Source organism: Linepithema humile, chromosome 1 (assembly GCF_040581485.1).
Source record: "Linepithema humile isolate Giens D197 chromosome 1, Lhum_UNIL_v1.0, whole genome shotgun sequence".
Lineage (NCBI taxonomy): Eukaryota > Metazoa > Arthropoda > Insecta > Hymenoptera > Formicidae > Linepithema > Linepithema humile.
In genome coordinates, this window is record NC_090128.1 from 7,791,909 (window position 1) to 7,816,411 (window position 24,503).

The following is a 24,503-nucleotide window of genomic DNA, read 5'->3' on the forward strand; positions in this document are numbered from 1 at the left end:
AAGCACTGACACTAGACAGCCAGTGTAGCTAAAAAGAGCAGATCTATTGTGTCAGATTGTTTCGACAAGTTGCGGCAGGAACAAATATCTATAAACCATCGTCAGCAACGTTTAACGATCCGCGTCAGTGTCTGTTGAAATTGTATTAACACAGCGGCAGCCAACGCTTTGGCATTTCAATCGATACTTGTTGGTAAGTCATGTAATTCCATGTGACTAAATATTCATCATAATATTGGCATGTATCTTCCATGTCATTAATCATTGAACCGTAAGTAGACTTATCTCGACCTAGTATTGCTAATTATAACATGTTATATTTTGCATTTGGTTATACATAATAAATGTACAGAATATTCGATGAAAATCTATCGAAAATTCTATTGAAAAGGAGAGAATGAAGGAGAAACTTTAAATGACGTTTATATTTACGATAAATGCGTATGAAAACAGTTATGTGAAATAACGCAATAACATATCTCGCATGAGTGTTCTATTGTTCTTCTTAGAATATGTTGATTATATATTTCTGTTGGAATTATTACTTTCAGATATCAGTCATGTTGTTATCATGATATACTACTATCATGACATTCCATTATCATGACATATTAAAATTGTGATGCAATACACAGCTTATTCTATATTGTCAATGTAAAAATTGTTTAAAATGTTTCTAAGTTGTTTGCCTTTTGCAATATTATCCTTGTAAGTTTACCTGTTTCTTTTTGTGTCATTTTAAATCTGTCATGTCATATTTTTCTTAATTTCATGTACATTTATCTCATTTTATAATATGCAAAAAAGTAAAAATTACAAAAAAAATGCAAACAAAAGAATTTAATGTTTTTTTTTAGTTTTTTAGTTTTTTATAAGATAAAATAAATTACATTTTATTACATATACGATTTCTAGGAATGTATATTAATATGAGGAAAAGAAGTATATGACTCATACATTAAGCCTTTATGATGAAAGATCTACTAGATGAATAATCTTATAGTTATTTGAAATACTAATTCTTTTGTTTGTTTATTTTTATGTTGTTTGCTTTTATATAGTTTATCTTTATATTATTTGCCAAAATTCAAGATATTGTATGTATTTGTGTATGTCTACCCAAGGGTGTGTTTTTGCATGCTTAATTAATTATTTCTAAACATATTATATAATATAATAAGTTTTGTTGTTTCCAAAATCAAATAGAACTAACCAACATTTTGTTTCAGATTAGATTAGATTAGATTAAATCAAACACTAAACAATTGTAAAAAAATATCAAATTTATTGCTAGATTAGAAATGTTTATTTACTTTTTAAAATCTTTTTAAAATAAATTTTATACTTATTAACCTTCTGTTTTACAAAGTACAATTTTGTAATTATTTTAATAAGATTAAATTATAGAAATCTTATTGATAAAAAGAATAATATAATAATAAAATATTTTTGTATTTAATTGCAGAAGTGTTCACACACAAAAAAAAGCCAAAATGTCTCTCTATCCTACACTTGAAGATATGAAAGTAGATAATATGATAAAGGTAAGTCAAAGATTTATAATCTATATTCAGAATAAAACTTGAAATGATACAAATCATTATCTGTAAAGTTATAATAAACCTAAATAGAAAATTATAACTGCGCTTTATCAGATAATCAACAAAGATTATGCAATTTTGCTGATAACAACCTATGAAGTTTTATGTTAAGAAATTTCACGGATTTTATTGATTACCTAATATTTTGCATAATAAAGAGATACTCTGATTTTAAAAATTAATTTGTCACGACATCTAGTATTTAAAATAAAAATTTTATTTTTGAGATCAAATATGTCTAAAGTTTTACAGATGTAGTTTTAGTTTTACTCTGTGACAGTTTTAAATTTATATCCTGCGTGAATGTCTAGTTATATCGACAAACATAAAATAATATTACAGGCTCAGATGCAAGAAGAGTCACGATATGTTGTTCCACCGATATCAACCGGACCTGTGATTCCTTCGGCTCCAACTTACATGCCTACTGCACCCAGCGCCTTGTATCCATCCTTGGGAGATTATATGGGACTCGAACTGAATGAAGAAACTATTGCACAAAATATGCCGGAATATGCTCTTGTCACACGTCAGAATGCAAGTGATGTAAGTAATGTAACATCAAATGCTAATTTCTAAAAATGTCTTGTATAAATGTGAAGATTATACTGTTAAATTTATCTAGATTTAACTTTTTAATTGTATAAAAAAATTGTTTTAATGATTAGTGATCCTAATAATTTAGAAATTAACACTATGATTTCAGATTGCACTCTATTCGTCAGATGTAAAAACCGGACCATTAACAGGAATGATTGCTCCTTTGTCAGGGCAATCAGTCGCTTTACAGAAAGCTCATGTAACAAACGGTATCAGAGAGGTAAAGTTCTGTCGCTAAACACATTTTTATATTCGCTTTGTATCAACCAGATACGTTCTAAAATCGTAAGATTATAAATGCATATTTCAATTTTCAAATAAATAAATTTTTGTCATTTTTTTGCAGTTGATACTTTGTAAGGACGGTGATGGAAAAGTCGGGGTCAGAGTTCACGCGATAAATAACGGAATCTTTGTGTGCTTGGTGAGCCAGAATTCTCCTGCAGCAATGGTCGGATTGCGTTTCGGCGATCAGATTTTAAGTATCAATGACGTGTGCGTTGCTGGATACTCGATGGAGCAAGTGCACAAACTTTTCCGCAATGCGGATACCAACGGAATTAGAGTGGTTGTACGCGACAGGTCAGTTTGCTGCACTAGTTTACAAAAACTTTAATTCTCGTTTTCGTTGTATGTGTAATATCGATTTTATTGCAGACCATTCGAGCGCACTGTAACAATGCACAAAGATAGTATGGGTTACATCGGATTTCAATTCAAGAACGGAAAAGTTATTGCTTTGGTGAAGGATTCTTCGGCAGCACGAAACGGACTTTTAACAGACCATCAGATACTCGAGATTAATGGAAAGGTTTGTACAATGCTGTATCTTCTGTCTATTTTGATAGATTAGATAATAGACTTTTGGATTAGATAAATTGGTTTTTTTTTTTTTTTACAGAACGTGGTCGGAATGAAGGATAAATATATTACAACAGAGATCGAAAACGGTGGAGATATTGTCACGGTGACGATAATTCCATCGTATATTTACGATCACATGGTGAAAAAGTACGTATTTTACGCGAACATTATGAAATTGCTAGATGTAGCATACTATTCACAAGTTTCCCGTAAATTTTATACATGACAGTAACGTAATATGAGAATAATTATATAATGCCTTTCTCTTCCCCAGAATGTCCAACAGTTTGTTGAAGAATTTGATGGATCACTCTGCGGTGGATCTCTAAATGGAAACAAATAGTTTTATATACGTCATACTATTATTAATGAGCACGTGCATTGATCCCCGTAGTTTTATCAACATCTTGAAAAAGTAATGAACGTATATGCATTGCCATATTTATGAGATGCCAATTATATTACTATTGTAAATGTGATGTATGTGATACCCGGTTAGAATGTATAGCCTATATTCTGTGTCAATCCCGACACTAATTGGTTGAAATCATGAAAAGGATTTTATCAGATATTATTTTTTATACAGAAATGCACCAAAGTTTGCGAGGAATATACATAAACAGTTATTCAACTCCACGTACAAGGAGAAAATTTCTAATTCTTAGTGCATTAATTCAATAGCATAAGCAAGTTATTGCATTATAAAGTGATCGTATCCTCTTGAGTATACTACGAATTTATTAAATCCTTATAGTTATTTATAGCAGAGAAACTTGTAAGACTGTTGCTATGTGTATTTTTTTTTTTTTTATTCTATTGACATATAAAGCGGTAGATTTACTATAATTGTACTACTTTGTGCATTATTGCTATTTAAATCAAATTTACGTATTGCGAATTTAAATACACAATTTATTCTCGATTTAAATATAAAATTTTTATTCACGTCTTTCATCGTATTATAATGGATATTTGCACACATAAGTTTAAACGTCTCTTTACACTTATCAGAAGTTGCTATGAAAGTCAATGAGTTATCGATAGATTATTGCAATAATAAAAAATTTGTATTTTTTGTTAATTTTCGAATATTTTCTATGATAAGTATATTTATCGAACATTTTACGAAGAACTTATTGCTAAGTTATATATTGTTTTGGCAAAATGTAGAAGAATTATTTAACAATATAAAAGTATGAAAACTTTTATATCTTATTAAATGCTAATATTCCCACCTCACTACATATTTAAAATTGAAATATTAAATTATATATATAATAATAATTCAAAAGATTCATACATGTATAAGCGTATTAATATTATATTATTAATTTATATTCTAAGTTGACAAGAAGAATCATTTTAATTTAAAATTTATTTACAATAGCTATATTGATGACATTTTTAATTCAAGATATCGATTCTTAGTATGAATCTTTTGAATTGGTTAGAAAAGTTGGTTAGTGTTTATTTTTCAATTATAATTTATAAAGTTTTTAAAATTGCAGTTTTAATAAAACTTACAACTTTTGTTATATTTTATTTTGACAGTTTTTGAAAACATAAATTATTAACGATAAATGTATTTATATTTTAAGAATATTTGAGAAACAAGTTGCGAGCCGAAGCTAATGTTACTGTACGTATAACATAAAAAATATAATTATGTATTTTACTAATTAAAAAAAGAATTGAGAAAGAGATAAAATGAATATATTTAATAAATATTAAACTAGAGAATAATATAAATTATTCTCGATAGTTTTTGCAGAGAGAAATTGCAGATACAATTACATAGTTTTACGTATTCTATTTTTTTTTTTTTATAATAATACATGATTAACAAAGTTGTAATATAAAAACGAACGCACATACGGTACAAATATTTCCCTACGTCTTGAATTACAAATAGGCTGAGTTGAGAGAATTTCATGAATTGTACAATTACCGTATAAAAGGGATTCTCCAGCTTCAATTACAATTTATTCAGTTCGATATTATTTATTTTTCGAGCTATCAGATGTATTTTCAATCTATCTCGGACATATGGCTTGTATTATGCAACAGTAATCCCAGCCGTTTGGAGATAATTTCTCAAGTGGTTCGCATTCGGCTCAGGAATCTGGCCCAGCAATCCTGGCAAATGTCCCGGCGACAATCTTCCGAGGCCTTGCGCCAAATGCAAACGTATGTCCCCGATATCTGTATATATAAAAATTGTATATATTTAAAACGAAAACATAATATCCAAAAATTATGGCGGACGAAGAGAGACAAAGAAGAAAATCCGACGTACTTTCCAAGGGATCTTTTCGTGGACTTCTCGCGCAGACGAGTTGGCTGTAGCCCACCTGGTATCCGACCGTGTCATCGAATTCCGGGAATACATCGTCCTCCGGTAATAAGCTTTGATCTTGCGGGAGCTCAAAGAATTCCACCAATGTAGCCAACAGGCGAGGATAGAACACATTGTATGGAGCTTCGAGCATTGCGGGACAATCAATCAACAGATTCGAGATTCCGACGGCGACCACTTTGCGCTCGATCTCACCCGCAATCTTTTGCAGATCACTTATGAATACGCGCTCCACCACCATTCCAAACATTCTGAAAATAAAAGATTTCTTATCATTTCTCGCATATTAAATAACCACTGAACGTTTTGTTGCATATTCAAAAAAACTCACTGCGATTGTATTTGATCGATAATCGTGATCAAGCTCGACGATCCATATCGAATGATGTAATATGCAAAAAATACTATGAGACCTTTTACAAATTTAGTTGTCTTCGATATCGAAAGCCGTTGGAACAGAAGCATGAAAATCTGCTTCATGTACGGCTCCAAAACGTTTCTGTAATATTATGCGATTAGTAGCATTACAATTAACATATTATTAGTTATTATATACATAACAAATAAAAAAAGAAAAGAATTAATCCACAAACATTCTTACGGTGTAAAATATTCAATGATGCTTTGTAGCAGCAGGAATCCTTCGTGATCATTCGCTTTCGATGCAATCAATTTCTGGAACACTCCTAACAATGCACTCGTTTTATCTTGCGCTACGATTTGATGTGAGCCATGGCTAATGAATGCTTGCAGCAAACGATTTAACGGATGGATATTGGCTTGTCGTTCGAACAATACCGGTGATAACAAGCATGGGAATAAAGCCATATACGGCTCCGGTACATCTTGAGTAGTTCGTAATTCCAAAAGCAACGCCAGAATTTGGAAAACGTATGGAATAAACTCTGTAAAAATATAAGAACGGGTTTTTAAATAAAATTATGATCCATGAGATAAAAATAACTTACCCGGTATATCCTGTTGCAGAATTCCTTGGAAAATGGGAAATAGCGCTTGTTCGAAAGATGATACCGCTTCAGGATTTGTTTTGCACACAATTCTAAAAAAAAAGAAAACGCGCAATCCTTTATTAGTCTTTTTAGTATAAAATATGCAAATTATAAAATAGCAGATAAGAGTGAAAAAAAATTAAAGTATTTGAAATGTTCTCGAGAGTAATACGTTGTATCATAATAAATGTGACTTACTTGATGGACAAACTTAAGGTTTCAAAGAGATAATGATTGAAGTTTGGCCGGCTTGGATTTCTAGATACAATAGCGAGTTTCTCAGTGAGTTTCGGGAGTAAATCGGCCAGGAATGGCACTACAGCTTCTTGCAAAGTGCCGAAACTCCTCATGATAGTTTTCATTACATATTCGTTTTCTTCAGAGCCTGTAGTATTCATACAAGTGAAAAGTCCTTTCAACAAATCCGCTGCCAGCGGTGATAGATCGCTCCCTTTGACCCTAAAGAATTTCAGGTAAAAATTTAAATATAATTAAATATAATTAACTGTAACTACAAAATTATACAAGATATTTTCATTTCTCACATGGGTCCATTGTCGGTGCCCTTCATTGCCAATATTTTCTCAATCGCACAAGCAGCGTAACTGTGCACGACAATACTACTGGCATTTAAGTGTCTTATTAATTGTGGCAAATTCGCCACTACCATATCACGAGGTAATACTGATCTAAATGTCATTATAAATTTCACTGCATCTGCTTTAAGCACTGGAAACTCGTTCACTGAAATTTGTTAATAATTACATTGTAGTATTCTATTTATTTATCACAATAAACCACATCAAGTTCTTTAGTTTTCATTCGAAAAGTGGTTCAATTGTAATTTAGTTAATTAAATTTAAGTTTTGATAAGTCAAATAAAGTAAAACAGAGTTCTAAACTTAATAATAAAATAAAAATAATAAATTTATTTAAACTAAATTATTCTTTCAAAATATGTGCATTTAGTATACCATCTGGTTTTGCTAATTCAGGTTCAATATGTTGTCCAGCAAACTGTGGTAACGAGACTAGCTCGCTACTTTGTGTAACTCCCTGTCTTTGTGTCTGTGCCTTACTTGCACTGCTAGTAACTAGATATATAGCAGCATCTTTACTGCGCCAATTTGCCGATGGTTTCTCAGCATAGTTTTGCAACATCACCTAAAGAAATGCAAGAAAATGCATATATTACAATACATTTGCAGTGCTTAATTGAAAGTAAAATCATCCAATACTTTTCGCATTATATTTACCTGTATATATGCCCCAAAGATTTCCATAATTTTTACTTCAAAATATTTCGACAACACTTTAACTAAATCGCAAGCAGCACGCCTTCTAGTATCCACGTCGCTGCCTTCGATATCTCGTCTAATATATTCTTCAGGATTATCTTCAAATAATTCACTATCCGACTCTGTAAATTCACATATTAAAAATAGATTTAGTTTGTACCACATTATATTTATATTGATATATTTACCTCTAAATTCCATATTGGGAATAATAACTTTTTCACAGATACTGCTAAGTGTTGCTGGATCTTCGAACAAATGTCTATATTGTGCACGATCAGCTACTCTGGCCACAAATTGCAATGAATTTGAAACTAACTGTAATAATAAACCAATGTGCAAATATATTTCAATGTCTTGCAATTCACATTTTTTGTCCAAAAGTTCTGAAAGAATAATTAAACGTTACTCACAGCATCATACTTGGGTTGTAACCCTGTGGATGTAAGTAAATCCCAAACTGCTTTAACAAATTCGGGTAAGTACGGCTGGAATTCCTCATCATACTTTTGAGCATACAAAGCAACATTATCACACACTTGCGATTTTAATTGCTCCATTACTCCTGCTTCTTCTTCGCCCTGCAAATAAATCCTAGGTTAAACAAATTATTTCATTTTGCACATTTATATGCGATAATTATAATAAATTTAAAATATAAATTACTGTAGTTTGCAAAGCTGGAACATTGGCATTTAACAATGTATGAAAGTTTCGCATCCATACTTCCATGTTATCTTCAAAAAATTCTGGCAGATCCTGTCAAAATAATGTAACACTTAGCAATAAATTCTCGTCTATCTTTATGTATGCAACTAAAAATACAATATATGCTTACTTGAAAATTGAGAGAATAAAACACTTTACATATGATAGCTAAGGAATTATATATAACTTTTAAGGCTTCCACATTATCGGCATGCACTTGTGTTAAATTCATTGTAGCCTGTAAGTAAAATATTTTATTTAGAATTATCTTTCTTTGAAAATATATTTCTAATATATATATAATAATAATAATAATGACGAGTACTCACTAAGAATAAATCTGTCAAAGGCTTTGCAAATTTATCTAATACAAACTTTATTTCTCTCCATAAACTGTCGCTTTTAAATTCGTATCTATATCTCTTGAATAAGGAATGTGCAGTATGCAAAGCACCATTAATTATATGGAAGTCACCCGTATTAAACTTTTCCACCATTTGATCAATAAGTTCAGGCCATTTATTTGGAAAGTCATACTTTCCAATAATAGACACAGCATCAGACAACTGTTTTTGTATTGAATCTGGCGAGTGTAACATTAGATTGATGATTAGCTTCTTGATTGCATCTCTGTCTTGAGTATGTATCCTATCTACAGAGTCTTCCTCCTGAAACAACAAAATTCTATGAAAATAAATGAAAGTGCGATAACATTAAGACAAACAAATAAAACTCACCACTTTCCAATTACGCTTAACATAATTCTTAAATGCAACTGCACCAGCAACCCTAATCGTCAAGTTAATTTCAGGTTTGCCCAATAAATGAATTAGTAATAAAGGATAATTTTGATTGACTTCCACCGATTCCAGAAATTTCTCCGCTGAAATTTAAGTTGAATATAAACAATTAACAAATATATATATATATATATATATATGCCTATACATACATGTAGTCTGGTTTTTGAAAGATAATAAGGTTAAAAGTTTATATCAACCTGGTCGCCTGATATTCACGTCCGCGTTCAGAGTCTGATTCAGATATTCGCCCAACTGCAGCAGATTATCGTCAGTAAGGTCCATGATTGCAGTTAGAAAATCAGTCCTTTGTTATAATTAGTTGTACACTTCTTCCACAATGTGATAGACGACGGCATCGGAACCAAAGCCGAAAATCAACTCCGAGCTACTCCGAACCACGCTTGCGATGACCGGCTTCGGTTGCGGCAAAATTTGTAACAAATGCTTGCCATTGGTTGTTACATGGCGCTCGCAACGCTTAACAAAATTGGCGGGAAGACGTGAGAAAACGAGCGCACAAGTGCAGAGCGCACAATGGCAGCTGCCCAATCAGATCATGTTTTTAACTACAGTTTTCCAAATATTTGAATTTATTACATGAAAAGAAACTATATAGTTTCTGGATTTATTTCTACAATTTCTACAATTTAACAAATTTTGTATATTAATACATATATTGTGATATATATGTTTAATATGTATTAATTATGTATGTGTTAATTAACTCATTAATGTTTAATTAATATATATAACGTATTTAAAAAAATAATACATTAATAATTTAATTAATTATACAAATTATACACTAGTTAATTGTAAAATAAATAATAATTGTATTTAATTGATACACAATATTTTAAATCTACCTTTATAAAAATAAAAAAGAATAAGAATAAACAACAAATATTTTAAAATTTACTGGACTTATCTTTTGTTTCATATTCATTAACTGCAATCTTCCTCTGCTTTATCTTTTTCTGTATTTTGTTTAATGTATTTTCTGTTGATCTAACGGCGTCCATTAAATTATTATTGCTCGGTCTGTATAACAAAAATTATGTTTTTAATCAATTTACATGAATAATTTTTATATAAATTTTTTTCTTACTTGATATCAGATATTACACCATTAATGCTGGGTAAGTCATTAACGTCTACATTAGCTACAATATAATCCGAATCGCATTCTGCTCTCATATCATCTAACTCTTTTTTCAGAATAGTAAGTTCTTCACCAATTTTTTTACATTCTTCCTGATGATCTCTAATATCCTTCATCAAAACTTCTCTGCTCTTTAAATATAAAAAAGAATAATTTATGTAATTTATAATTTCTTTTACAAACAACACATATTACAAATATTTATTGTATGAAACAACTCGATTTAAATTTGAAAGCAAAAATTTATATATTTTTTTTCAATTATCTTACATAATCCGTTATCCACTGAGAAAAATTATTCGCATAGTTTCCTATTTCTGATAAACAATTATCCCTGAAATACAATAATTACTCATAATAATTTCTTTCCAGATAGCAAAATGGTATATAAAATAATTCTTCTTGTCACTTATAAAACTTTACCATTGCTTGTGCGACAAGTTTGCCCTAATATTTTGGAAATCTTTCATTTCTTGCTTTTTTGTAATGTGAATCGTTGTATTCTCCGATATTTTTGCATCCATGTCGGTTATTTTCTGCGCTAGCTTATTGCAATTCATTTCGATGTTACAATTACTTCCCAGCAATTTCGACATTTGATTTCTCGAATACTCTATTTTTTTATTGAATATTTCATTCAATTTGCTCAATTTTATAAGCTGAAGTATTAATGAATATATATATATATATAGAATTAGATGTAAAATCTCATTTAAAATAATTATTATATTTAATTTATATAAAGGTGTAAAGTTGCTTCAGAAAGTATAATTATAAGTTATTGTTAATAATACAAGACGCAGAGATTAATGAATCAATCTATTCAATAATTGCTACGATATTGCTGTTGATTCATACAACCTACTTCTTTGATATGTGTATCAATCAGAACTGATTTCGAATTTTCAACGTCTGTGATGTCCTTTTCGCAATCGGTGCTCACAGGTTTATCCATTTCTCTCAAAGAACTGACGGTGAATAATACAAAGTTCGTACAAATTTGTAATTGAATAACTTTTCTTCGAATACGCTGAAATATAATGTTATAAGCAAATTGAATTGTTGCAAAGTAGCTGCGTTCACCGTTACCGAGAGAAGTCTACTTTTTTTAATATTTCGAATTAAATTTTAAATCAACCAATGGCAATGCGATACTCTTCCATGATGAAAATCATGTTCTTTTTTGTTGTACACCTACCTACATATTTGCGTAGAGATAAATTAAGGTTAGATTAAAGATAAAGTAAAAAAGCGATTGATGGCCGAATTTATTTATCTCGATGAAGTTTATTTAGTGTCAATAATCGAAATAATTTTTAAAAGCTAGTAACTAACAAAGTAATAATGATAATCGAGAGCCATCATGTATCTTTAATGTGAAAATGCTGATCGTGACCATTGTGCCAAACTGGTTGAACAATTGATAATATCATTAAAGCAGGTGAACGCAGATTAATAAAGGCATCTCGACTGTACTTGCGTCATTCGCAAATCTTATATACAAGCGCAGGAGAACGAATATTCTGTTTAGTAAGTAAATATATAAGTATACTTTCTGTGTATGAACATATATCGTCCAATATGAATCTATACTTGCATAATGCGGAAAGAAAGAATGAGTACCAACTCTGCAATGATATAATTGTCAATTTTGACTATGTTCATACTGAAGATATTATTTTGAAGAGACAAAGGTATATTGAAAATCACATAAGAAATCTTTAAACATTCAAAAAATTATCTTGTGTTTCTAGATATTAATAACAAAACAAGGTAAAAAGTATTTAAAATTATTTAATATATGACGTGTTTTTTAGCTGTATTGTACTTTTTACAATTCGTTTTAAATGTGAAAAATTACAAGTACAGAAAATTTAATACAATACAATTAAAAAAACATTGCTTAAACTTTAATCTTTAATTTTTAAAAATGAGACAATGCAATCTTGATAAACATTTATTTTTTAGGCTATGATCTCGGCTCTGTTGTATTCCACGTCAGCTGATTTCTCTTGCGACTACTGTCACAAGCCATGAGCATACTTGCAGTCTTGGAACGGCCGTTGTGACGGTCGTATGCATGACACGCATCGTCCGTTGCTTTTGCCTTCGTGCCTCGCTTGTATTACAATATCGTCTATGAGGATCGTGTTTTATCACCAAATGTACGAAATGTTTTTAGTGCGATTGGTTAATGGGTGTGTTTTTCACGTATGACGTATCATGTAAGTAATGTATGAGTAATACATATGCGATCTATATCATACTTGTTACAAAGAAAAGCAGAATTAATTAATTTTGTCGTCAATTTTAAAGAATGTTTATGACAAAAATTCTTAACATCCAAGTGTTTCATAAAGTTAAAAAATTTGGAACATTTAAAGAACAGATTAGTTTACATTTTATATTTAAAGAACAGATTTTGCTCATTAAAGAACAGATTTTATCTTTTATTTCAGATTAATTTTATTATTTTATCTTTTTAATCAGCGATATAATAAAATATAATTTAAAATTATAATTTAATGTCATTAAATATATCTATTCGGCGAAGAGATATGATTAGGCTAAACTTTCTTGTGTAATCTGTTCTTTAATTATCTTATCTCTTTATCGCACCTTTAACGAGTCTCAGCAGTTCGCCATTCGATTCCGATGTTATAGTTTTAGATGCCAATTGTGCTGACTTTGAATGAATATAAATAATTGATATCATGACAAATGAAAGTTACAAAAATTGGATAGTAGGTCATCGGTGATTCGTAAATTTCTTTAGCACAATTAATTTTATTTCTATAAAGAAAAATAAATTATATAATTACAAATAGAACAATTAAATTAAAATGTGAAGGAGCGAATTATATAATTACAAATATAACAATATTTCTAAATGTTAAAACGTTTTCACCAGACTTTTTTTCAAAGAATATTGTTTTGTTTAATAATTTATTTTTTAAATAAAATAATCTACAAGTTTTTAAATTTCCATAAATAAATAAATTTTATATAATTTAAACATTTTTCTATAAGCTTGTAATTATTTTGTACTATTCTCTATGATATTTGATCAGATGTCAATGTTAGATAATTTAAAAGAATTTTTTTTAATTTAGGTTGATTAATAATTTTTGATCTAATTATTGCATTATAATTTTGCAGAACATTTCATCGACACTTTTATACGATTTTTTTTGTGGCGTATAATAGAAACGAGTTTTCCGGAATTCTACATGAAACAGGACGTCCAACTGATAAATAACCGCGTACTGACAATTATTCTATGTCCTGTTTCATAAAGGATGTAGCAATCTTACTGGTTGTACATTATTAACACTCGCTTTTTTCCAAATCATTTCATCCAAGGAAAAAAGGCGGAAGATGAACACTAAGGAATCTTCTCATCTCCATCCATATTAAGCATTCTGCGTGCCACTTATTCGAAAATATTGCAAAAATACGCAAGTATTTTATGGCTTGCATGTATGCTTAATACATGCAACTGGTGATACTAGTTAATTAATTATCTTAAATTTATTTATACATTTTTACAAACTTGGATGATTTACTTTCAATTATAATTACTGAGGATGAAATGTCCTAATGGGCAGTCAAAATTCGTTAAATCGCTTCTGCGAATAATTTAACTATCACATTTTTATTTGCGCGCATTTTTTTTATTAAATTTCATCATGTTAATACATTTCTCTTCACGCAAACTTGTGCTGGCACTTAGGGCCGCGTATTTCACGCACACGCATCGGTGTTTATATGTAAACCGCCTCATTACGCAGTCGATCGATCCGTGCACGTTATTTAAGTTCGGCACATGTGGGGACAGTCGAGAAAGGTAAACAAGAGCGTGGAATGTGAATGTCACGGTATTTCTTACAGCCTTACATTTTCTTCGGCATGCTTGCATGGCCATTTTCATACGCAGCAATTAATAATTTGTGACAGTAAATTTTCAAAAGCATTTTTTAAGCATTAACGTTTTTTAAGAAAATTTATCGAGGAGATCATCTAATTATTATCAAATGCGAATTCAGTCTTATTTCCTCTGATAAGAAGCAAATAATATAATTATGTAAATAGAAATTTGCGCTCTTGCAGGAGCAGAAGCATAAGCGTGGAGAGAAATGAGTTTCCTCGCCCGTCATGCTCGACACGCAAACTTAAATCGTCACGAGAGTATATTGACCTCGGTGTCATCGCGGGCGGATCGTAACACAAATTAGGAAACATGACTTCAGTCTGCACGCGTGTTTTAATTAAGCAATTGCTACATCCTATAGTGTAATGAGTCAGTTGGAGGAAATACTTTCGCTTTCGCCAATATTTATTCAGCAATCGTAATCTAGAAAATTAGTTTATTACTTACGTTTTATAAAACGCGTATCGCTTACAATTGCACTGGAATTTATTGAGGTACATTCAGGTGAAATATTAATTTATTAGGCAACACAAAATAAATAGAAAAATAAGATGAGTGGAAAATAAAAGCGGGGGAACATTTCAAGTATATTTTCATTAAATCACAATCTATTAAGATTATTTTCTATGAATGTAAAAATTACATTCAATATCGATATAAGATAAAGTTAAAAAAACAATAGAAAAGAATAAAAATACACACAAGTGCATGTATTTATGATTAATCTTCTGAAGCTGTTTTAGGCAAGTAAGTTCATGTAAATGGACCGCGATAATAATTATCGTAGCACTACTACTATCAACCCTAGTTATCAATCCTTGCCTCAGGCAGATCATAGCCGGAGAGTCAACCGGATGGCGCGCGTTGATAATGACCATACTTGATAAGAAAGACCAGCAAGTTCCGCTAAAAAGATCTACGAAAAGCTCTCACGATTGGACATATCTTCATCTAATTTAAATGATTTGAAGGGTTCATTATACTGATAGGAAACTTATATGTGTTGGAAATTAAAGTAAGGTTTTTTCTTTTTTTTTTTTTTTTTTTTTTTCGGATTATGTTCTCAAAAATAAAGTCATATTCAATGTTATATTTATTTTAGATTACATATATATGTAATTATGTACGTGTGTATTTGTATAAAAAAACTTTATATATAAAGTTATCTTATATATATTATAAAAAATATATACAAAAAATATATAAAGTTTTTTTATACAGATAAATTTATTTAGATATGTAATCGTACAGCGAGAGATAGTCAGTGCTTAAACAATAATAAGAATAAAGCAGCCTCTTATTCATTGATATGCGTTGCAGCATATAACGGCAGGGACAGCCTTCGTACCATAGGCCGGATGTGTTCGATGCCTTTTTTCAGCTTAAAGAATGCAGAATCACTGCACTCTTAAATAGTTCAACAAAGAGAATACAAAAATAAAATTTCAATGAAAATAATTTCACTAATTTTTTTTCAAAATTATAAAACAACACCTAAGTTAACACATACACATACATTAAGATCATAAAATGCTTCAATATACTCAACTGTTCATAAATAATGCTTATTTATATAAATAAATATTTTTAATTTACAGAAGGGAATGAAGATGGTATCTCGAAAAATTAAGATTACGACCGTCGGCGATGGTATGGTTGGAAAAACATGCATGCTTATTACATATACAAAAAAGGAATTTCCAACGGAATATGTACCCACCGTGTAAGCTTGCAAAATAATTAATTCACATAATTAGTAGAGACTGTTGGCAAGACTATCTTAGATCCCTCTTTTTTTTCCTTTTCTTTTTTTCTCATTTCTATTAAAAAAATTTTATGAAGTTTCTGAAACATTTAAAATTAATTTTGTGAGTAACTGCAATTCACCCTTAAAAATAAATTTTCAACTATTGTTTGCAGTTTTGATAACTACGTCGACAACATATGCGTGGGTGGACATCAATTCGAAATGACACTATGGGATACAGCTGGTCAAGAAGATTACGAGCGTCTGAGACCACTATCGTATCCAAATGTACATGAGATTAAAATATTTCCTAAGCTTTGACAAACTTCTCGATAAATACGATATTTTTCACCAAACGTATTTCTCGTTGTGGTGTGTATAAATTCCTGCAATCGAGAATTCTTTCCTTTTTGCAGACTGATTGTTTCCTGGTCTGCTTCTCCGTAAGTGCTCGTAGTTCTTTCGAAAATGTAGCGAGTAAATGGCACCCAGAAATCAAGGCGCACTGTCCCAACGTGCCGATTGTACTCGTGGGTAAGCGCATATGCACGTTATAAAAATAAAATATTTTACATATATAAATGCAACATGCACTCGCATGCTTTAGCGTTAAATTTAATTCCTTGCAGTAAATTTAAATGTGAAGTATTTTTGAACACAAATAAGACCCATCTTTTTAAAATTTAAATTTTGTTTACATTAGTTTGAACTTCTTGTATGTGTAAGCATCTTAAATCAATGTAATATTTATAACGCAGAATAAATTCTAGTCGCGTTTTTCTTGTGTCATTTTATATAGAATTATTGAAATCTGCAATCTCTTAATAATGGAATAATGGTATTTTCTTATTAGGTACTAAAGCAGATCTCAGAAATCAAGAAACTATGGATATTATTCATCCGCGGGAATGCAGCAAAATGAGAAAAAAAATCCGGGCAGTCAAATACGTTGAGTGTTCCGCGATAAAACAAGAGGGTCTCGAGGAGGTCTTTCAAGAAGCTATTAAAGCCGTGCTGAAGAAACCGAGATCATCGAGAAAGCATTGTTACATCCTTTGAACTGTCAAATGTTGAAAACAATACAATCAATCTCAAGCGATTGTAGCTATTAAGATCAATGTTATACCAAAGATCCGTTTCGCATCTTCTTCATGCCTATCTTGTATATTTTATTCTTAATATTCCTATATACGCTATCTTTTTTTTATTTTTTTTTTTTTTTGTATAAATCAGAATTCTTTTACGTCATGTAAATATGTGCTAAATTTCTTTATATATATATATATATATATATATATATATATCTATCTATCTATCTAATATAAAAATCTTATATCTATAAATATATTTGCAAAATATAAATCTGTTAATTTTTTTTATTTGAGTAGATATATTTTATATATTTTATTATACATTTTTACAAATTGATCAATAACCCTTAATTGAATAATTTTATTACAAATGTATCATGGTATATAAAAGTTGTATATAAAAGTAGGATTCCCTATACTAATACAACAAATTTTTTATAAAAATATAACAAATAACAATTGATATGGATTATGCATGTGTGTGTATGTGTATGTATGTATGTATATATATATATATATATATATATATATACACACGCGCGCGCACACACACATCTATTTGTATACATGTTCCCAGCCCATAACGAATACCTTCAGCTAGGTTAAGCGTTTCAAGTTATGATAAGAATGTAAAAGAATCATAGCTTCGCTTTGTTAGTTTCCATAAGAGTTTTTAATTTTTGTGTCAGCAGGATATTTCCGCTTATTTTCAATTTTCCACGCATAAATGCCACTTGTGGATTTAATTTCCCCAGTGCCTGCAACAATCGTGATATTATTTGTCAAAGAGTAATATTTATCAAAAGTATATGCTTTGATTTCACGTAGATGACTTACAATTTCAACCATATCATTATCATCCAAAGTGAGCGTCGCGTCTGCTTTTCCAGATTTAGGTTTTCCTTTGTGCACTTCAGCGTTCTTCAAGTCGAGAGCTGTCAAGAAGAAGAAATAGAAGTCACTTATGTGGTTATTGCTAGAGTCACTGTGACGTGTAATCACTTTTTTTATTTGTCACTATAAACTCAGAATATTACTAATATTATCAAATTTCCAGAATTATACTTACTCCATTCAGACGTCGGCTTTCCATTCACGGTAATGTTGTAAAGGAAGACTGCGTTAACTTTCTTAGCTTGATCCGGATTTAATTTCACTTGTTCGGCAATGGCTGTAAATATAGCGTCACTCTGTACGTCTTCCGTTCCGGAACACGGATTCGCGCGTGGTATTTCCATTTTAACGTCCAACAGGTCAATGTAAGCGCCTGTAAAGTAAATTTATCTGTTTACACATTTTATTACTTCTATAAATAAAAAGATAAAGCTTTAAAATAAATAATAAAACAATATATATATGTATCAAAATCATAATTAATATACAATTATTTAAAAATATTCTTCACAGAAATATTTTAATTGAGCTCTAAAATCTTTTACGATTTGGAACGATAGAAACAAGTGTATTATAACTTGTGCTAAGAGTAATATTGCGTTATTCTGTATAATTAAAAAATCATGCGAGATTAAAAGGAAATAAAATCAATCCAACGACTAACCTGTTACAACTGGTACGCCGGACTCGACGAGAGACGTCTGGAAATGTATCCTGTTACCGTCACGCCACATATCAGTACGCAACGTTTGTCCCGGCAAGACTGGCTTTGCAAATCTCGCCTAAAATGATAATGCACACGTACCAACATTGTATATACATTGTATGTTAATACAAATGTTATAAAAATCTTAAAATTCAAGGATAAAATTTTGAAGTAGTATGCAGTGACATGTTCGTTAAAGTAAAGGCAAATGAGTACAAAAGTACATGTTGACAAGGTAAGAAATCTATAATGGAATGCGCGGTCATACCTAACAAGTCAGATAAGTATTTCACGTTTGTGCAAGTCAGCTAGACACTAAAAGTATATTGAATATTCCATTACCTTCGGCATACTAACACATTAGCGAATTAAATAATTGCTTGTATTCAAATTCTTTTCCAATAGCAAATAAATTAACAATTTCACATTTTCTACATTATAAGTCATAAATTGTTGAATAAAGATAATATAATTGTTTCAGAGTAATGTTGATTCATGATGATGCAGCTAAATACAGCGCAATAACATTTACTGCGTCAAAGAACTTATTTGAAAAAGATAAAGAAAAGGACTTTTTAAAACTTCTCACATCTTTTGTATATGTTTTAATTAAATTATTTTTGATAAAGAATAATTTAATGACGTTAACCCTAATATGTACGTCCACATAATTGTACCAACCTCTCTAAGCTAAGGCCTGTTCACTACTGTCATATCTTAGATTACACTTCTGCTTTATATAATAACTTATCTCTGTGCCACATTATCAATTCAAATTTCTTTTTTTTTTGCGTAAGCATTAATTGCGTATTCATATATGTATATATTACTATGTTAATTGAGTGCAAAGGTTCATGAGACTTGGCGATAAACTTCAACTACATTCTCAATATAATACTTTTAGCATTGAACTTTGTTTCTATGCATGTAAAATAGTTGATTCCTTATCTTTCTTAAATCTTTCCTTATCTTAAACATTTCAAGCACAGAATATCAATTTCAAGATAGAATTCTAATTTGTACAAACACATTATTATTAAAGAAAATAATATAAATTTTATAAATGGTATAATTCCAATTGCTTTGAAATTCCGTTATAAATTTATAACATAAAAACTATATCTTCCTCACATTGACCTTTGCTTTTATTCTTACAACTGCAAAAATAATATCTTTTTTTTAATACTAAATGTACCTTAATGGATTTGAATAAATATGGATCTCCAGCAGCGTAAGTCTGAAGAACGTGGCGGGTAGAAAATCCCAAAGAACATAACCCATGCAATATTGGTCTTTCATATCCTGCCATGGCAGCAATATTCGAATCAATATGCAAAGGATTGAAATCTCCGTTCAATCTATATAAAGCAGCCTGTAAATATAATATCAAAATAATCAACCATATAAATCTATATAAAATAGAGCACTTAAAACAAGAACCGAGACAATAAAACACTTGAATATTTCTGTTCTGTTAAATATATAAAAAATAAAGAAGAGGTTCGATTTTAACAATATAACGATTTAAGAAATATGATAAAAAAGAATAGGTTCTCAAAATTGTATTTTTCTAAACTATTGACGTTTTTTTCTGTAAATTTTTAAATTTTATTAATATTTTAAAATGTGAATCCTAATTTTGATACACAACTATGTTTCACATTATTATTTTTCTTACTTGATCAAAGCTAGTCTGTTGTGTAATTGTTGCATCTGGATTGCGAGAGGGAGGATCAATAGTTGGAATGACATGTTGCGATGTTCGTTTTCCTTGAAAACCACCTGCGCCAACAACGAATACAGATAATTGTCCAGTCGACAGCTTCTCTTCATTTGTTACATCATAAGTCTCATCTAAAAAAATACAAAAAATAATATAAAGTTAAACATAAACGTTATTGCAACCATTTTGCATAATTTTACACAATCACGTATTATTACATTAATAAAATTAATATTATATTTCTTTTAATATTTTTTATAAATAGTAATTGTGTTGCTAAATATGTACCTTAACTAAATTATATAAAATTATATAAAAATGATAAAATTTACATACGTTTAACTAAGACAACAGCGCCTGATCCCTTATCCAAAACATCTTGAACTTCGAAGCGAGTCTCTACTGTTGCTTCTGTAGGAAGTTTTTTAAAAACTTCTAGATATTGCTCACCATGGAGTGACTACAAATAGAATTAGATAACTGTCAGATAAATATAAATTTAAAAAATATATTCTTGAATAAGTTTACAATAACATAAAATAAAATAAACATAAAAATTTAAAAATAATATGAAATAAATATGCGCAAAGCGTTAAAATAATAATAGATGACAGAACTTCGTACCCTTGTTGGATCGAATTGTGCATTTGGCAGAGCATCCTGCACTATGGAAGTATTCATGCATCCTTCAGGTCCATACAAAGCATAGAAAGTAGGTACAACAGCGAATTCGTCAGCATTTTCATACAAGTAACGGATATCGCTTGGTTCTTGAACTGTGGCTCCGACTGAAATACAAAATCCAGTAAATTAATACAAATCATGATAAATAAAAAAAAAGTGCATTTCCAAATTAATCTAACATACCTCCAAGCGCGTACAATATAATGTCACGATTACCATAATTATTACCGATAACATAGATTCCCTGTAAATAGTTGAAATAATAAGAATAAAAAAATACTATTCAGCCAAAGAAAAAATCATACTGGGCATAACTTACTTTTTCTGAAGAAACATCATCTTTTAAGGTTTCAATAACACTTAACAGTTCTCCTGTTGCTTCCTAAAAAATAAGAAATTAAGAATAAGGTAAGATTAAGAGTAAGAAATTCAAATTATTTAAAAGCGATCTCTCTTACCTGAATATTATTGAGTCGCTTTGTCGAAGTCATGTCGGTTACTTTTGACCAATTTTGTTGTACGTTTTCTGGCGTAACATCGTCTGATAAGCTTTGCCGCAGAACAGAACCCGAAGAGCGAACCAAGTGACCTATAAATTCAAACATGTCATCTTTTATACTTGCTATTGCAATACTACAAAAACTTGTAAAAACTATAATAAAATTTATAAAATCTTTAATACAAAAATATCATTTTTTTTTTAATTTATAATGTAAGATAAATACAAATCTATATGTGAAATATTTAACTACAAATAATCTAAAAATTTATTTAAAGTGTTGCTTCTTCTTACTGAAGTTACATCAATCCACAATAGATAAATATATTCAATTTATTTTCACACAACACTGTTCGATTGATAAAGAAAACTGACTTGTGCAAAGATCAATTAAAAAATTAAATAATAAAGAAAATTTAATAAGCGATACTCACACTTGCCAGCCCAGCCTAATGCCGCTTCGATTATTGAACCGTTTTCATTACACTTTTCGTGACACAACCAAAAAACAACGGGTGCTATTAATTCAGGCTTTAATTGATCGAAGAAATCTGTAAAGTGATAAATCATCTTTTATTTTATCCTGATATTTGGCAAAATAACAGGTCTTACGGTTTTTAGAATGTAATTTAAGTAATATATTTTTTTAATTAATTTTACTCTACTAATTATTAATTTTACTCTCTTTAAATTTTTTTATTTTAGAAGAAATTTTATTAATAAATTTATTAAAATGTATAAAGTATAAATATTTACATAAAATTTTATAAGATAATGATAAAGATGACCATAAAATAAAAAAAAAATAAATAAATAAACTCACCTGGTGGAAGAATATCTTCCGTTAAACGCGAGCCAGCTGTGGGCACTATCACATTGGTGTAAATATTTTTTGTTGCACCTTCAATGGCCAATGTATTCGCTAATCCCACAAGACCTAGTTTTGCCGAGCTGTAATTGGATTGTCCGAAATTTCCATACAGACCGCTGTTACTAGAAGTAAAAATTACACGGCCGTACTTTTGCTTAATAAAATGCGGCCAAGCTGCTCGAGTTGTTTTCATAGAACCTTTAAGATGAACGTCGTGTATCGTGTCTGAAACATATGTGCAAGCATACGTTGTGTACGTTATATATATAAGCAACTCAGGAACGATAAAAGGAGAAATGGTAATTTTTGTTTACTATCTTGCTTACATACCCCATTGCGCATCAGACATTTTCATGAATGATACATCTCTTAGAATACCGGCATTATTAACAATAACGTCAATACGACCGAATGCATCAATTGCCGTTTTAATAATTTTCTCCCCGTCCAACACTGAATCATAATTCGCAACAGCTTTTCCTCCTAGAAATTATAATTATTATTGACACTCATTATTTTATTTTTAAATATTATGCACATTAAAAATTTTAAACAAAATAAATTATCAATTATTTGTTTAGAAGTCTACAATTTATATATTTTATTATCGATTAAATTATTTCCATTAGATAAAGTTAATACTGCGTATCTATTTTATTAAGTAATTTAATTATACAACTATTGAAACATAATAAGATTTTACTATACTTAATAATAAGTTTAAAAATATCTTGAATTTGATCTTTAATTAACTAGAGTTTACAAAGTAACTGATAATATACATGACTTATATTTTTATTTGTATATTATCTGTAGATTATGCAAATGACTATATAGAGAACATGCATACTTGCATCATGACACGTAAAAAACATCCTCATTATTACTTTCATGAAAGAATTGACTATTCAAAATGAGTTAAATATGAAAATTACATAAAATTAGAAGCTTGTAATTAAAATTTACTCATTCATAAAATTTTGCAAAAATACAATAAAGTAAATACAAAAGATTTCAAGCATTCCTTTAAATTAAAATTTTACACTAAAATATAATTATAACTATAATAATTAAATAATATATAATTACATATATAAATTACAAGAATAGAGAGAGAAAAAGAAGTGATCGTAAAAAGTTCATGTTATTAATAGACTCAATTACGATTTTCATAATTCATCCATAACATTAAAATACCAACCATTTCGCCGAATTTCTTGGACCACGGTGTCAGCACTCTTGGTGCTGCTTCCATCTCCATGTCTACTGCCTCCTAAATCATTTACGACCACATTAGCCCCTCTAGATGCAAACAACAATGCATAAACTCGTCCTAATCCTAAAATATTAATGCATATATGTTGTCAGTACATAAACGATACATCATGGACATGTTATGTATCATCTTCAATATATTGACATATAATGTATTTAATGTACAGAAATGTCAACAGAAGGTCAAATATTTACATTATTTTCATGTTTAAAATCATGTTTCTTGAAAACTATCAAACAAAACTGATTTTAATACTATAAAGTTTAATACTATGAAAAATTTACCTCACATATTTTATTTTATTTTCTCATTATCTCCACTTCCTACTTTCACATTCCGTGTTATATTGAACAATACAGTTTTACATATGTTAAATAAGTAATAAAATTTTGAAAAAGGATATAAAGATAAAAAATATTTACCTGCGCCTGCTCCCGTTACCGCAACTACTCGGCCGTCATAACGCAATTGCTGTGGCATTTTTATATATTTAGCAAAAATATTAAACATAAATTTTGACAATTTATAAACCGTAACAATCTGTCAGCTCAAGTTTAACCCTTTTAACTGTTCTTCACAACAGGAAGACTGTATTTGCTCAATGATAAGGCAGAATTTAATTACTTATGTTTAAAGTCCACTGAATAATCTCAACATTTACACGTCATTACATATACAT

At 29.7% G+C, this 24,503-nt stretch overlaps 5 protein-coding genes across 11 annotated transcripts; 2 read left to right on the forward strand and 3 right to left on the reverse strand.

Moving 5' to 3' along the window:
- Positions 1 to 4,273, forward strand: LOC105679833 (syntenin-1). Its single transcript, XM_067361244.1, has 8 exons — positions 1 to 193; positions 1,466 to 1,544; positions 1,944 to 2,147; positions 2,308 to 2,421; positions 2,548 to 2,783; positions 2,859 to 3,012; positions 3,103 to 3,212; positions 3,340 to 4,273. Exons 2-8 carry the CDS (start codon positions 1,494 to 1,496, stop codon positions 3,392 to 3,394), a joined length of 924 nt encoding a protein of 307 aa, XP_067217345.1. The 5' UTR covers positions 1 to 193; positions 1,466 to 1,493; the 3' UTR covers positions 3,395 to 4,273.
- A 587-nt stretch (positions 4,274 to 4,860) lies between these two features.
- Cse1 (chromosome segregation 1) lies at positions 4,861 to 9,658 on the reverse strand. The gene is made up of 16 exons (XM_012380108.2): positions 9,438 to 9,658; positions 9,175 to 9,320; positions 8,767 to 9,105; positions 8,568 to 8,675; positions 8,396 to 8,488; positions 8,143 to 8,310; positions 7,918 to 8,047; positions 7,688 to 7,851; positions 7,406 to 7,595; positions 6,977 to 7,175; positions 6,630 to 6,890; positions 6,390 to 6,481; positions 6,023 to 6,326; positions 5,753 to 5,920; positions 5,362 to 5,672; positions 4,861 to 5,267 (listed from the first exon to the last, which is right to left on the reverse strand). Exons 1-16 carry the CDS (start codon positions 9,520 to 9,522, stop codon positions 5,122 to 5,124), a joined length of 2,904 nt encoding a protein of 967 aa, XP_012235531.1. The 5' UTR covers positions 9,523 to 9,658; the 3' UTR covers positions 4,861 to 5,121.
- Positions 9,659 to 9,833: 175 nt separating this feature from the next.
- LOC105679885 (uncharacterized) lies at positions 9,834 to 12,068 on the reverse strand. 4 transcript variants are annotated; one of them, XM_012380192.2, is made up of 6 exons: positions 11,879 to 12,066; positions 11,268 to 11,432; positions 10,826 to 11,061; positions 10,673 to 10,736; positions 10,349 to 10,533; positions 9,834 to 10,281 (listed from the first exon to the last, which is right to left on the reverse strand). In XM_012380192.2, exons 1-6 carry the CDS (start codon positions 11,885 to 11,887, stop codon positions 10,149 to 10,151), a joined length of 792 nt encoding a protein of 263 aa, XP_012235615.1. In that variant the 5' UTR covers positions 11,888 to 12,066; the 3' UTR covers positions 9,834 to 10,148. The 4 variants fall into 4 exon arrangements, with proteins under 4 accessions (XP_012235615.1, XP_012235617.1, XP_012235616.1 ...); XM_012380194.2 differs by having other exon boundaries at positions 11,955 to 12,061; XM_012380193.2 differs by lacking the exon at positions 11,879 to 12,066 and adding an exon at positions 11,601 to 11,859.
- Positions 12,069 to 12,379: 311 nt separating this feature from the next.
- On the forward strand, positions 12,380 to 17,210 carry RhoL (Rho-like). Of its 3 annotated transcripts, XM_012380196.2 has the most exons (6): positions 12,380 to 12,627; positions 13,562 to 14,249; positions 15,932 to 16,056; positions 16,254 to 16,368; positions 16,497 to 16,614; positions 16,934 to 17,210. In XM_012380196.2, exons 2-6 carry the CDS (start codon positions 14,229 to 14,231, stop codon positions 17,137 to 17,139), a joined length of 585 nt encoding a protein of 194 aa, XP_012235619.2. In that variant the 5' UTR covers positions 12,380 to 12,627; positions 13,562 to 14,228; the 3' UTR covers positions 17,140 to 17,210. The 3 variants fall into 3 exon arrangements, with proteins under 3 accessions (XP_012235619.2, XP_012235620.2, XP_012235621.2); XM_012380197.2 differs by lacking the exon at positions 13,562 to 14,249 and having other exon boundaries at positions 12,397 to 12,627; XM_012380198.2 differs by lacking the exons at positions 12,380 to 12,627; positions 13,562 to 14,249 and adding an exon at positions 14,281 to 15,348.
- Positions 17,211 to 17,673: 463 nt separating this feature from the next.
- Positions 17,674 to 24,495, reverse strand: Mfe2 (peroxisomal Multifunctional enzyme type 2). 2 transcript variants are annotated; one of them, XM_012380182.2, is made up of 16 exons: positions 24,247 to 24,495; positions 23,750 to 23,887; positions 22,879 to 23,031; positions 22,501 to 22,773; positions 22,112 to 22,228; positions 21,637 to 21,767; positions 21,498 to 21,560; positions 21,362 to 21,422; positions 21,119 to 21,282; positions 20,831 to 20,954; positions 20,450 to 20,625; positions 19,967 to 20,143; positions 18,730 to 18,847; positions 18,241 to 18,438; positions 18,009 to 18,106; positions 17,674 to 17,929 (listed from the first exon to the last, which is right to left on the reverse strand). In XM_012380182.2, exons 1-16 carry the CDS (start codon positions 24,332 to 24,334, stop codon positions 17,810 to 17,812), a joined length of 2,199 nt encoding a protein of 732 aa, XP_012235605.1. In that variant the 5' UTR covers positions 24,335 to 24,495; the 3' UTR covers positions 17,674 to 17,809. The 2 variants fall into 2 exon arrangements, with proteins under 2 accessions (XP_012235605.1, XP_012235606.1); XM_012380183.2 differs by lacking the exons at positions 19,967 to 20,143; positions 20,450 to 20,625; positions 20,831 to 20,954; ... (7 more) ...; positions 23,750 to 23,887; positions 24,247 to 24,495 and adding an exon at positions 19,453 to 19,591.
- Positions 24,496 to 24,503: the final 8 nt, after the last annotated feature.